The 15,690-nt window shown below is 39.4% G+C and overlaps 1 protein-coding gene across 1 annotated transcript; it reads left to right on the forward strand.

Moving 5' to 3' along the window:
* Positions 1–2,164: 2,164 nt before the first annotated feature.
* LOC139737080 (G-protein coupled receptor 54-like) lies at positions 2,165–14,823 on the forward strand. The gene is made up of 4 exons (XM_071647758.1): positions 2,165–2,524; positions 11,394–11,529; positions 12,896–13,105; positions 14,366–14,823. The coding sequence occupies exons 1-4, from the start codon at positions 2,165–2,167 to the stop codon at positions 14,821–14,823; spliced, it is 1,164 nt and encodes a 387-aa protein (XP_071503859.1).
* The last annotated feature ends 867 nt before the right edge of the window (positions 14,824–15,690 follow it).

Consider the following 15,690-nt stretch of genomic DNA (forward strand, 5'->3'; position numbering starts at 1 on the left):
CACACCGTCGTCGGCTTTTAATGAATGTTTTCAAATCAGTTGAACACTATTCAATAAGAAGAGGGGGGAGTTGTGTGGAGATAGGAACCAATGCAACAAGCTTTTCTCGAAGGTATGATGGGGACGTTGTGCCAGAAAGAAATGACGTAGTGGTCGCTAATGAAAGCGTCGAAAGGAGCAACGTAATGGTCACTTGCCTTCTTTCGGCTCTTCTGTCATTTCGCCGTTTGGCGCCGACAAAGATTACCGCAAAGCGCGGGATTTCCATATTACCTCCCATGACCTCAGTGGCTCAGCGAGCTAGCAGGTGGAAGGGGCGACGGACCTGTCGTGCGGAGCGCGCGCTCGGTGAGGTTCCACCTGCAATTGGTATAGCACTAATGACTTGCTAATCACCAATAACTGCACTTGACTGCGCGTCCTTCATCTCTTATGAAGATGTGACCTTTCGGCAACCGACATCGATTGTGCATCTGATTCCGGTTCTGCACCCTAAACAACTCTTACCGCTGGCTATCAATCCAAACACGACGGGATGTTTGACGTGTGTTCTCTTCCAAATCCTGTTTGACGGCAAGCGCACTCGCTGTTGAGAAACTGTCTTTCTGAAAATGAAGAGGGTTTACATCAGCCATCATGCTTAATTTCAGGTTGTTACAGAGGCATTAAAAGCATGGGCCAATCAGATGCCGTATTTCGTAAACACATTTGTCATGTCAGGCATAAACTCTAGGCACTAATTCTGCCCCATGTATGTCTTGAATCCACCTAATTGAAATATTGATGGGAAACTTTCACCCGTATCCCCATTAATGTGTCCTCCCCAAGTATGTAGAAGGTCGAACAATCGGCAATGATATACCAGCAGACACGTACTCGCGCCTTGGGTATAAAGCCAAAAACAGAAACAAAAAACGGGAGTGATATATGTCATTTGATGCGATAGGAGAAAAGGTCTGGGTGGCCTGAATTGTTCTGATGTAATTTGGTCAATATGCCCAGAGACATTCGAGAACTTCGCCAGACTTGAGTTACATGTCATGAAGTTAGGACGACTGATTCGTGGGATGATTTCATCCAACGGAGATGAAGTGAAATGAGCTCGAATCCCTCACCCGCTAATCCCTATTGTAGGGCGCGGTCGCCAATGTATGGCCACACTATACCTATGGGGACAAAACACAAAAGTTATAAGGGAAACTGTGGAACAAAACTTTGTAAAATGCGCAGGTATTGCAATAAAGAGAAACTAAACATTGCGTCCGTGAGTCGGGTGAGTGATGTGTTCCGTAGATCGGCTATGATGAGTCATTTTCTCTTCATGACGCGGAAAGATTACCACTTGATATTTCCTGAGCACTTTTGCAGTACATACTGTAACTTCAGCCGATATTTGATATTTTGATATTTGATATCTATATATTTCTGCAATTTCGTGACAAACATAATATACAAAATACATATTTGTTTTGTACAAATCATAGGGTAACGGTCACGGTACATCGATGAAGAAGAAAAATGATATAAAGGTACAATCTAAGGGGGGCAACTGCAGAAAATCACGAATATGCAAACGTAAGTCTGTTTTTGAGGCAACAAGGCTCCTCAACACTCACCTGTGAAAAAGGTGTTTGTTTTGGGGATAAAATAGATGAAGGTCTATTTAATCGTTTTACCGTAGCTTTGCTCCGAACATTGAATGAGTGAATGAGGCTTATTTGACAACTTTTTTAGATGACATTTAATCAATGATTAGTTTATCAATCATTTATCCACCAATTCATTATTTAAAATCTGTCCATATGTGCTACATTGGGCTTATCAAACATTGCTGAAAATTTACTATATTTGCTTATGAGTGTCAGTGGTGGCTATTTTTTCTTTTGTTATGATTGACATAGTAGTCTTTAGTAGCTGTCACATTAGAGTATAAAAACTTAAGTAACTGTTACATTAATGTTTGATGTTGCCATGGTAACAAACAAGATATGTATTAAAACGAGTGACACTGAAATTATTTAATGTGCTACAGTGGCTTTTTCCAAGTGTTTTTTGAGTCAGATAATGGTGGTGAGAAGCTAATCACAAATTGGAACATATAAGAATCAAGAGTAATTGACTTTTATCTCCTCTGTTTTGTTTCATCTTTTGTTCAGTAAAAATCATGACAACAGCATTCCCGCCAACGATAGACGCCAACGTGTCGTTCCCGTACGACGACGACATGATACAGACGACGGCGTACGAGGAGGTCGGCGGTCAACCCATCACTCTGGTCAACTGGCTCGTCCCGCTCATCTTCGGCTTCATCACCGTCATCGGCGTACTGGGCAACGCCCTCGTCTGTTACGTCATACTACGTCATCTCCAGATGCGCACGGCCACGAACTACTTCATTATGAACCTCGCGATCACGGACATAGCGTTCCTCGTTTGCTGCGCCCCTTTCACCGCGTCGGTCTTCGCGCTGAATCATTGGATCTTTGGCCAGTTCCTATGCAAATTCGTTTTCTACATGATGCACGTACGTTCCGCTGATTTCATTCCATTTTTCATTTCATTTATTTGTTTCTATATCCAAATAATACAAAATAGTTGCAAAGTAGTATAAACGATTTGTACGAGAAGGTGAAATGTCATGAAGCAAATACAAATGCTAACAATGATATTACAAATATGTAATACATGCTCAGCTGCAGCTACAAACACATATAAATACACGTGATTTACATAATTTGATCATCTTGACATCCCTGTGAGTTAAAATAGCCATCGCTAGTATGGAATATAGAATGAACATGCAAGAGAGAGAGAGAGAGAGAGAGAGAGCTTGTACAATTAGCAATTTCCCTGCATGAGTAAAGGAAAAGAAAAGAAAAGAAGAATAAGCCTTTGCATACGTGCGTACATGAACGAGTGGGCATAACGATTCAGAAGGGATAAAAGGAAGGGGTACAAGTTAAGCAGTGAGACAAGATGACACAAACACACACATTCAAACAAACACGTATGTGAGTGTCTTTTTTTGCACAAGTATCTATTGATAACGCTGAATATGTCTATTAAATGATAGATGCATTACGACTTACATAATCATCAATGACATATTGAGTCGTATTATCAATTCTGATTATCGAAAGTGTTTGATACAACCATTGCCTGATTTAATCCAATGCATTCCAGAATTTATACTCTGAAATTACTTTTTTTTCTTAAAGGGAAATTATTGTCGGGTTATGTAAACATTGTTTTTTTTAATGCCTCCGACACGAAGTGTCGCCGGAGGCATTATGTTTTCTTTTGTTTTTTTGTTTTTGTTTTTTTGTTTGTTTTTTTTTTGTTCTGTCCGTCCGTTCTTCCGTCTGCAATAAATTTTGTGGCAGCGTAACTAAAAAAAACCGTTTGAGGTATCCTATATCTTTTACACTTGTAAATTTTTGCTTAGCCCCCCCCCCCCCCCCCCCCCCCTTAGCCCCACCGTTGGTACGGGACTATCCTTAGCCCACTTTTTGTTTACACTCGTTTTTGCCAAAGTGGGCTAGCCCCACCGATAGTCCGGTACTATCTGGCCCTGCAAAATAGCAGGGTTAGCACCGCAATTGCGATGCCAAGCAAGTGACTGTAAACAGAACGAAAAAATAATCCTGGGCTAAGCGACGGAGACGAAGTCCGACCCTCACTGACCAATCAGAAACGAGGTAATCAAGTGCTGCCGGTGCGTGCGTGTAAGTGTACAGTACACAGCGTAATCATGAATATTCATGTGGTTTGGAAAGTCCGGGGCTAAGAAATACGAGTGTAAAAAGGTCAGTTTTCTCCTTAGCCCCGGACAAGAGATAGTACGGGACTAATTGGCCAGTGTAAAAAGCTGAAAGAATTGGTACGGGACTAACGATAGTCCTGGGTAACAGAAAGTCCGGGGTTAAGAAACACAAGTGTAAAAAGGGCTTTTGAGTGGGCGAACTTGCTCCTTTCAAATTTCAGAGGCGCAAGGTCAAAGGTCAAAAGGTCAAGGTGAAATGCTCAAAATTTTACTATTTCCCCCATATCCATGCAAAGCCTGAAGGTATTTTCTCGAAACTTAGTGTATGCATGTACTACTAAATAAAGATTCTCCAGAGAGATTTTTGGGTCATGACGTTAAAGATCAAAGGTCAAAGGTCAAGTAAAAATGTTAACATTTCACTTTCTTCTCCATATCTCGCAAATGGTTCAAGGTATCTTCATGGAACTTAGTACATATGCATGTACTGACTGGCAGTGACTATCTAGGGAATTTGGGGGTCATGGGCAAAAGGTCGGGGTCAAAGGTCAAGGTCAACTCCTCAAGATTTCACTATTTCCCTCATATTAATGCGATGCCTGCAGGATTTTTCTTCAAACTTGCATTACCCAATAGAGATTCTCTTGGAAGTTTCTTGCCTAAAGGTCAAGGGAAAGTGTTAAATTTCCTTCTTCCTCCATATCTCGAAAGTGACTCAAGGTATCATCATGAAACTTAGTACATTAATGCATGTTCTTCCTGACAGTGATCGCTTCGGAATTTTAGGGTCATAGGGTCAAAGGTCAAGGGTCAAAGGCCAGGTTAAAATGCTAATATTTTACCATCTAATATTAAAATTACATTTTTTCTCCATACCTTGAAAATTACTCAATGCATAAACTTATAAATGGGTCAGTAGTCAAGCAAAAATCCTCAAATCCCCAATTACAGTTAAGTGAAACTGTCATCACACATTGTCAGGGTATTGTACTATAGACCTATTTGGAGAATTACGCATTATGGCGGACGCATACCAGTCGCCATAGCGACATTTCTAGTTGAACATGTCTTATATCAGAGGCACTGACGTACCTCACACTCGGCAATTGATTACTCGTCGAACCTCAATTTAATGAAATGCTAGCTGATTTTGTTCTTTTGAATAATTGATAAGAAATTGTAAACTTTTTTCTATTATCCTGACCTAATAAGTTCGTGTTCGACTGTTTTACCCGGTGAAGTGGTACATCTTACATCCAGCTGGACCCCATGGACAAGAAGACGAGCTAGTGCAGCTGAAGATGGGCTATCCAGCGATCAGCTGAGATGGAAAATGAAGCAAACAAAGTGTTATCTCAATGACACACACTGTGATGATAAACTTGATACCTTACAAGGGATTCGAACCCAAAGAATGTGATGGTAGATTCACAAAGATCGATTTGCCTTCAAACACACCAACACATTTACTAAACGCTATCAAAAAACTATTTCTGAATCCCGTTGTATCTGAGAACGTCCATATTACAAACAATTACTGTCAAACTTAATATCTCTTCTTTATAATCAGGATAGAGGAAAAACCAGTAAAAGGTAATTATGTTCAACAAATTTGCATATTGCCTTCATTGCAGTTATCGCAGCTAGGTCAGTTAACATTCTCCAGTGAGAACATGGCATTAATAGATTTCGAATCAAGAGCAAGCGATGCTTGCCATAGTTTGTTTCATTATTCCACGAGCGACGACTAAAATGGTCGGGTGGTTTTCTTCTTTTCAAATGATTGCCAAGCGACTGTATGCGCAGCGACGCAAGTGGGTAACGTGTAATGCAAATTGGCGCAATCGTGGGTTAAATTGTTTCGATCGTGACTCGATTCTGCATATCAATTGCTCAATCGACCCCCGTATACACCAACCAGCAAATGGTTCTACGCAGCGGCCCGAGCCTTTTAACCGGACTACACGCTGGATTTATGGCGCCGTTTTGCTGGAGAGATTTTGGAGGGAAACTCACGATGAACCAGATCGAGGAGGGATGAAGTCTGATGAAATGCCGCAAAGGCGTGGTTATTGTTAAACGATGGTAGCAATATCGTTCTGAATTGACCGGCTTTCAGCCATCATTTCTGCTACCTCCACGAGAATGGGTTTAATAAATGATATTTTGTTTGAGAAAAGGTCAGGAAATGAATGGAAATGTTGCAGATAAATTACACCTATTTGTCCTTCTCAAAGGCGCAGCCAAATGCCATTGATTTCTTCATAAACTTTTGTCATGAGAGGACAGTAATATCAACAGAAATCATGTACACTAGCTTACTTCGTTTGTTTGTTTCTTTTTGTTTGTGTTTTTGCTTGGGAGGGTTTGCTTATCTGACTGGTTACTACATGTCCTTGTCTTCCTTCGATAAGATTATGATTCTTGTTTGTTTGGTTGTTGTTGTTTTTTTTTGGGGGGGTTGAAAGGTGGATTGTCTGTTAGCAACATTTTCCAAAACATTATATAACACACACACACACACACACACACACACACACATCTATATATATATATATATATATATATATATATACATACATCATACATACGAGAGATAAAAGACATAAAAGTCCCTATGTGTATCCACAATCATGTACATGAAATAGTGCAAGTTCTTTAGCATAAAATGACGTTGATCGTTAGTTTTTAACAAAAATCAATTGCGCAATGCTGGATGCGACACTTCATATTTGCCTTCATTCAATGTCAACCAGCTAGTAATATAAAACGCAACCAAAGTGGTTGATTCCACGCATCAGTCAATCAAAATAGAGACAGTCGTTGTTTGTCTGCAAGTGTTGTTTTTCCACAGACTTAACGCTCCGGAGGAGTTTTTGTCCTTGTCGTAGAGTCGCGAAGCCATAATGCGAACATGGTCATGATGGTTGACAAAGAAATCTAATTTGCGGTACGCCTCTAGGAATCTCATTTCCGTTGTCAATTCTCAAGTTACGTCATGAGAGAATACTTCCTGCTCATGTCTTTGCAGACACGTTATGCATGTAAAGATTTCATGGATTAGGGTCGTACTCCCGCATTGTGTTGTGTCTTATCATCTGGTTAGCATAATACCATTAATGAATTTGTCAATCTTACCGTACTTTAACCTGAAAGTCAAAGTATAAGATACATAGGTTTCCTTCATAAAGTAGTAGATGAAAGGAATGTTATTGGTTTCCGCCGGTTGTTTTTGCTTCTTCTTCTTCTTCTTCTTCTCTTTTTCTTTTTCGACGATACTCGATGACGGTTGTTCCAATTTTTTCCTGCCCTCACCACACGGACCACTACACAAAATAAATTTCGGATGCTGTTGTTAAGTCGAGATACTGATGTTTCCATCTGGAAAGTGTAAAACATCCTTTCGCCCGAGGGTGTCGTTTCTAACCCCCCCCCCCCCCCTCCAGGCTGCTGGCCAACTTTTTCTTACTTTATAAACTAGAGGTAAGTAACGAACAGCACGAGTTCTTCGGACCATGACGTGCACAATTCTGAAAACCCATAGTTAAATACATGAAGTTCAGTTCAGTTCATTCCGTTTTATTTCTGCAACTTTTCACCATGCTAAAATCAAAAGAAATTCGAGAAAGTGATGAATCATACAATTCTACGAATGTCTCAGCATTTCAAAACTAGGGGATGAATTCTCTTTGCCTTTGACATAGTTCCATACACCGGATATACAAACGCTATCTTCAGAAGGATGTTAATACCGGGTTACTCCAAAATTTTGTAAATATTTAGAGTCGATAGAACTGCTTTTAAATTAGAATGAATCTTGCTCTGATGTAAAATGAAGTGACTCATATATGTCATATTATTAAAGAAATGTAAATATGCATACCTACTACGCCATTAGAATCGGTTACCTATATCAAAATTATATCTGATTCTGATTTGGGTGCTTACATTCGCCTTTGAAAACTTTTATAAAATATCACATCAGTTAAGACAAATGTTATCCTTCCGAATGCTTGCAAGCAGACAGGACGTGAATGCCAGGGATCCTTTGAACCATGTATCAACTCAGCTTAAAAACAAAAATGAATTTTAGCTTATCAAAGAAGAAAAACACGGCGAAATTTACCTTAGCCATTTGCGATAACAAGCTCATACGAGCAAGGTAGTATATAAAATGTCTCTGTCGCGATGACTACTCATACAGTCACATCAGCCTAGCGTCACTGCTTTTTGGCAGAATTAGAGCACACGTACCGAGGGTCGGCGGGCCAGCGTCACAGACACATGACATACACGCTCTTGACAAATGCATGGAGATTGAATAAACTACATCTCTGTGTTCGTCAATTTTCTTTGTATCAGTCAAATGTAAAGCTTGATTTGATCCATACAATCAATAAGTTTTCCATATACAAGTTATAGATCAAAGGACCTTTTTTCTACCCTGCGATACAAAATGAAAGCTTAGTTACGTGAAAGGAGTTCTTTTTTTTTTTGCGCAGTTGAAACATTCGTGTAAGCACTTGCATTTCCGATTCCTGTTACACGTGCAATATCTACTTGTTAAATTAAAGTAACGCGCTCGTAAAAGGACGCCTCGCAAATTACATCAGGCAAACGTGACTCGACAGGCAAAAAGAATGCAGGTGCAAATGCGCTAATTGGCGCTTACGTACATTCACTGCATCACGCGCGAACTTTGGGAGTTCGCCTGGTATTCTGGCGCGTAAACAAAATCTTATTGTTCACAGAGTGCTACGAAACCTTTCGTATTACATGTACTCTCAAATTAATACACAGTGGAATAACATCGACAGAACAGGACAGCACGTTGAGGGAGGGAAATGTGTTGTTAGAACTTACCCTTCGAAACAAATGATAATAAGGTTTCCGTGAACTGCAACTTACTTTTTTTTTCTGCTCACCACAATCTGAAAACACACACACACAAAAAAAACTCCAATAGCAAACACCCAGAATCTATCCTAGATCAAATCGAAACACATTGGAAACTTTGCATGATGGGGGCGCTCGAAATATTGCGTCAGAGTTGAGTCACAAACTAGTTTTCTCACGAAGAGACATTCAAATTCAAATTCAAATTCAAATTTTATTTCATATTTCCATTTTCTCAATGATGAGATTACAAAATTATTGACAACAAAACAAGAATACAAAATATATCCAATCATGTCTTTTGATTGTAGAAGAAAAAGAAAAAGAAAATATACTTGACACAAATGTATATGGTCATATCGTGTGAAAATGTCACTAGTAAGTATAAGAAATATGATGGGGCCTACATAAAAGCTTTAAAGCTTGTAAAACTGTTCCCGAGTTCTGCACGACTATCAAAAAGTATTGGAATCTTTTTCACTATTCTTTTTATCGTAGTATGAGTAGCCAGAAAAAAAAATCCCAAAATGATGCTCACCAAATACAATGTATCATTTCTGGACTTATTATTTGAATAATGTGTATGATCCAATTCATGTAGGATGAATTATTATCACAGAAATATAAATTCGCTCACTTTGTTTCGATGTTCTCAAATGTCTGCCCAGCTTTTGTCCACTTACATTATGTAATTTTAATGCCAGTGTCCCAATTGCAAACATGCTTGCGATGCTTGGTTTTCGCTATCAAAAATTTTGTCAAAAGCGTTTTTGATTTGTTTCATTTTGTCTTTTCCCCTTGTATGTCAATATCGTTATACTTCAGTATGTGGGGAAAAGGTACGCACGATGATTGATGTGAAGTTATTCGATATGAACCTGCTCCAGATAAGCTTATAAAGTTCCCCGTACCTGCCGGGGATTGACTTACTGTTCGAAAGAGGGAACCATCCCTCCTTTGAGAATCAATTCTCACAACAATGCATTCTGTATAGATGGCGTTTTGCATCAAACTCTCAGAGACTGTGCTCTTGTTTCACTCTGTGGAGCGAGACAAAGTTATTAAGAATAGAGGCGCAGGTAAAATAGAGGCAAAGAAATCAGAGAAGATTTGCCTGTTTAAAGCGTCTCATCAATCGCAGTATAGTCCCGTTGTTAGCCCATAAAGATATCATTGCTAGCCACTTATCAAGTCTCATGTTCCGCCACCCTCGTAAGCTACACTGTAAAAGTGCATGGACAGACACGAGTAAAACCAGATACCTTGTTATAGATTTTACTGAAATATCGTTTTCAAGTTATGTCTGGGTTCGTTACTAAACGTAATTTTTATTTCAGTTAAATGAGACATGTGGGATCTTTGACATTTTTATGATTTCTTTTGAGCGTTGTATTGATATCACTTCCTATCATCAGCATCTTTAAATTCATGCAAACATATGTAATATACATATATATATAGATAGATATATTTATATATACAGTGTAAAAGTCGCTCTCAAAATGAATGTTTACTATTATGTTTATAAACCATTAAACATGTTAAACGCGTCATTGTTGCGTTTTGCTGTTAGATTATCAACACCGATATTGGCAACACCGTCATTATTATCATTCGTGTATCAAACACACGTTCCAGGTCTAAAAGCGAACATAATTAGGTGGATAACCAAAACCGACCTTCAAAAGTCCCCCTGACGTCACTGATGTACAGATAACCAAAGTTTTGTTAAAGCTAGCTTGTTTGATTTGCCTCAAACAATAAATGTGTCCCTAAAAAATAAAATCTCTTTTTAAGTTGCAATTCCCCTGCATATTCAAGTTTGTTATAGTAAACAGAAACAGAAAGCCGAAAGTACCATGAAGGATAGATCAAATTATGAAAGTTATACATTTATGAAGTTTTGTTTTTGTTGTTGTTGTTGTTGTTGTTGTTTTTACAAGTTGTGATATTAGCGGCAACCCGGCGTTAAATTCAGATAATGCAATGATGCCAAATGTCTCCATCGACCTGCGTTTAAATCTTCACCAAATAACCTTCTGTCGTGGAATCAAATTTATATGTTTTTCTTTTGGTATCTTGAAACGCCTGAAATCAAAATGTCATTGTTTTCCTCAAATGTACATGTATATGTCCACAAAGAAATTTCACCATGTTTATTCATGTGGTCTTGATTAAGCCTTGAAATATCGTATAATCAATTCATGATTTTTCCTAACCATTATACAGTACGAGTTGCTCTGTTTTTTTTTTCCTTAATAATCATTCACAAGAGTGAACGCATTAGCATAGATGAAAACTTTTTCCGTATCATTGGTGTCATGTAGTACATTTAATACCTTGTCCTTGGTCTTTACGTTTTATCACACCTGTCATGCATGTGGAAACAATGTAGACATCAAATCAAGGCAATTCGAACAAAAGAAAAGCAATTCAAATCTAAATCATATATTTCGAATTTTTGCAAGAAGGGCGTATTGTCTGTATAGCACTAAAAGCATCGATACACAAGAACATAATGATACGCGATAAGCACTATAGATAACGAACTCGACACAAAGTACATAGCAGCGTTTCTATAATAATGATAATACCATGAATAGACTAAATTGTTTTAGTTATTTTACGTATTGTGGATTAGTTGTTTTATGTATTGTGGACATTTGTTTGTTTTTATTCATCATACATATCTCGGTTTTGTTTCTGTTTGTATGCATTATGCAAACTTTTGCAGGTTACTGCCCAGGCCACGTGTATGATGCTGACTGCTATGAGTATCGATCGATACCAAGCGATCATGCACCCACTCCGATCACTGGGGACGCGGACTCAGTCGGGCGTGCTCATCGTCAGTGGCTGCATCTGGGCATGTATGTAAACAATCACCTCCGATACCCATACAACAGATTTGATCGATTAGACCTTGTGGATTTTTGTACGATCACAAAGAAAACGAAGGTGTCGTCTGTGCTCTGCCGACACCCCCTTCCATTCGGCCTCGTGTACCCAAAGAGAGAAGTGTAAAAAGCAATAACCCTGACATCTGCCTTTATATCAAATATTCATACGGGGTTGTGTTGAGTTTATGGAATATATCGCCCCATATATCATTACTTAACATGAAAATACCATCGGCAGAGACGTGAGCTATACATTATTCACATCTTCCTACGTTTGTTGTTGTGGTCTTTTTCTCTCCCTCCCTCCCTGCCCATCTCTCTCTCTCTCTCTCTCTCTCTCTCTCTCTCTCTCATTGGCGCTTGTCAGTGTATAATTCAGCATGGCATGCGCACAAGCAGGGGTTTATTTGACGTGTATGTTTTCTTTTTTCTGACATTGCTGCGGTAGGGTTAAATCAACACCTCGAACGTCTGCGAGCGCACATTGCGTGCACGTTTGAATAGGTTCCAGTTGATTCATTTTTTTCTTTCATCTGCAGTATTATAAATCATGCCCAAGGTAAGTGCATGACATGTAAAAGCAACACAGAATTGTACTTCATACCACACATTGCGCATTGCATCGAAGTATTAGTAGTGTATTGAAAATCTACATAATTTTTAGTCTGTCGGTAAGATTTTTCAAAACCCTGCCCAGGGCCCTTGCAGTTCCAGTTTAACCACCTACTTTATCTTTATTGCTGCAAAATATCGTTAATAAAACACACACATACAACAAAATAATAACATTAACCGTGTTCCTTTGACGTGATTATCCACTTGTAATGTTCTATCGACACAAAGGTGTAAATTCATAGGTCAAAGTGTCTTTTTGAGGGGTTTTTAAAGGCACCCAGATTTATTGTCCACTTGATACGATGATGACGCGTTTAATACAAGTACATGCATCACCCTTTCACATAATATTGGTCAAGTCTACACTACAGGCAATACGGATCCAGCCCGCTTTCGACGAACAACCCCATAAACTTTTATTGGACTGAACAATTGATGGATCGGAATCGCTTCTGTATGTAGCCCATGCGGACAGCCTTTTATAGAGTGCAAATATTACGAAAGGAAATGGGATTAGTATCTTATCAATCCTGCATACATGCATACACCTCCGGGCAAACAAGTTCATTTTCAGTAATTGAGGAATATTAGACTGGTATACAATTCAAATGCAATATCCGACTTTTGAAATGGGTAACAATGATGGAACGCTTACAGTATGTTCGGATGAAGAATGTTTCAAAATGAGTTACACTTCTGTTTGTTTTCTCCTTTTTTTCAGTTTCTGCGCTGAGTGCCATCCCCTTGGCGGTGTTCATGAAGGTGAAGCAGCTAGGTGGGGGCCCAATTTGTGTGGACGACTGGCCTTACCGGGAAATGTTTGCCGGCTACGCGCTGCTCACCGCCTTCATTCTTTACATTATCCCGCTCGCCATAATCGTCGTCTGCTACACGGCCATACTGAGAAATTTGTGGATGACGTCCTTGCCAGGTAGGGTTAACCGTAGAGGGCAGTGTCCGGAGGGATGGAAGTGTATGGGCAAGAACATTGCTAGCCCAAACGGCGATGCAGTTGTTGTTGTTGTTGTTTTTTCCAAAATGTGGTTTTGAGCCACATAGTACAGTGGTTCCAAACTTGCGGCGTGGAGTGACGATGCTTATTTGAGAGCAACTCTTGCATAATATATGTGTCTTTGTTTGTGTGTGCGTGTGCGTGTGTGTGTGTGTGTGTGTGTGTGTGTATGTGTTTGGTCTATTATTCCGTTTCTTTTCTATATAGTCAAATGATCAGGTGTTTGCCTATAATGTCATGTGGGTTCCATGTTGGGGCATTGTACTAGTGTGGGAGACGGACGTATGCCTAGAGTCACTGTGGTGAATAAACATTTCCCTGGACACTTTCTATAGTAAAGAAGTATCCTTGAATGTATTCCTGCCAGGTAAATGCATCACTACACAAGAGGGGTTGTCCAACACGTGGAAGAACAAAAATGGTACCTCACAACCCTGGGGTAATGATACTAGCAAGGCTTTTGTAAAATTAAGACCATTTTATCAATGTTGTTAACATTATCATCATCACTGTAATTGATGCTTTTATTGATATTATTTTTGTTCAATCAGTACTCTAATCCAAAACATTGTTATCATCGTCATCATCATTAGGGTGCTAATTAGCTTCGTCAGTACTTATTAGTCATATCAGTAGGCCAACTTTAGATATTCTTCTTGGAAGGTTTTTTTTTTAAATCATTTTATAATCACTTTCAACATTTGTTATTTCCAGATTGACAAGGATCAATAAATAACAGTGACGCTGCATCACACTAGAGAAATTTTTCACACATAGATGAAATAAAATGAAAAAAAAATGGGACAGATCTTTCACAGTGACTATGCATGCAGGAGATTCATTGCAATAAGATCTTATCCTGAAGAGTGACCTTTTTAATGAATTCGTTGAATTTCTAAATTGCAGGCTTTCGAAGGTTGAACGAAATCAGGGGCGATCATAGCAGAAACCTTACAACAACGCGGACGTCAAAAAACGAGTTAACCATTGCTTCCTCAAAGGGTCTCAAAACAAATGTCTCGTTTGCATTATTATGAAGAAGCGTTGCCCCGATTTGTTTTCTATTATTTGCCTCAAGAAGCTGATTTCTTTTCTCATGGGTGATGTTTAATTGTTTTAGGAAATTCGAGCTATGTATTCCCGTGATTTTATGATTTGTTTTCCCTTGTTTTATATCAGGAGAGGAGGAGTCGAGTCAAAGTCAGAATCAACGTCGCATCTATCGTCAACGACGCCGCGTCACGTGGATGGTCCTCAGCGTCGTCGTCGTCTTCGCCATCTGCTGGATGCCTCTCTACTTCGTCAACCTGTGGCTGCGTCTCGACCCCAACTTCCCGAAGACCACCTTCATGTACGGCTTCAAGATCTTCTCGCACATCCTGTCGTATGCCAACTCATGCGTGAATCCCTTCGTCTATGCGTTCATGGGGCGGAACTTCCAGCGCTACTTTCGCACCGAGTGCAAATGCTGCTACACCTGCTACGTGATGCGCAAGTTCGCCAACAACGGCAGGCGAAAGGTAATGACGGAAGACCGAGCGATGGCGCACTTCAAATCCGGGCACTCTGCAGGGAACACTCACTCCACGATCGCGCTGCCCCTCTTTTCTCGCAGCTCGAGGAGCTCCCAGTCATGAATTTTAGACGTTATCTTCTAGACGAGCGCCCTCTTACGTGGACGTCTTTGAGTGTGTTGTCTACTTTTTTTTTGGTAGTGTTCCTCACTAGGAGCTGCCGCTCATGTTGCGTTGTCATCTGGAATGCTCCAACAAAGACACTAAAACTCTTCAGATATTATTACCTAGATCTTAGAGTCGACGTAGAGATACTGTACTTCGAGTTTGTGCACGACTTATTGTCTTTGTTGTTTCGTTTGTTATTCACGTCTGTCAGCAAGAGACGTAAAGTGATTACGATCGAGAGAGGGAGGTATTTAGTTTGATCATCGAGTGGATAGTGTGTCAGTGCTTTTTCAGTAGAACTTTAAGTGTGCGAGGTATATAAATATAAGGACATATTTTGTCAAAACGTCACGTACAACATTTCACAATATTGGTGCGTGTGTAGCAAAGTGTACTCAAAAGTTCATGAGCATCTGTCCTTTGTTTGTTTTTTGAAAGAAGTCAACAAATTCACAAAATGTGAAATTGAACATCGTAATGTCACAATGATACTAGCTGCATAAACTATTTAGATACTTTTTAGTTGATCGAGCTTTCTGCTCGAGTAACAAAGTCTGTAAAGTTAATAGAAGGGTAAAATTTATTTTAACAAAAAGGAAAACAGTTGTTGCTAAAATTACAACATAGTTGAAAAGAAAAAGGTGTGGATCGAATTTGAGATGGCCTTTGAATGAGGTGGAAATGTGTGTGATTGATTATCCTAACAACACGATGTCACACATCGTAATGGTGTTGGTGAATGGTTTGCCTACGGGCAATAACGTTGCAGGTGCAGAATGTTGTAAATAATGCGAATGGGTACGGGTATTTCAAAAGGTAACA

This window comes from Diadema antillarum, unplaced genomic scaffold (assembly GCF_040938485.1).
Source record: "Diadema antillarum isolate AM-2024a unplaced genomic scaffold, OU_Dant_1.0 seq00000680_RagTag, whole genome shotgun sequence".
Lineage (NCBI taxonomy): Eukaryota > Metazoa > Echinodermata > Echinoidea > Diadematoida > Diadematidae > Diadema > Diadema antillarum.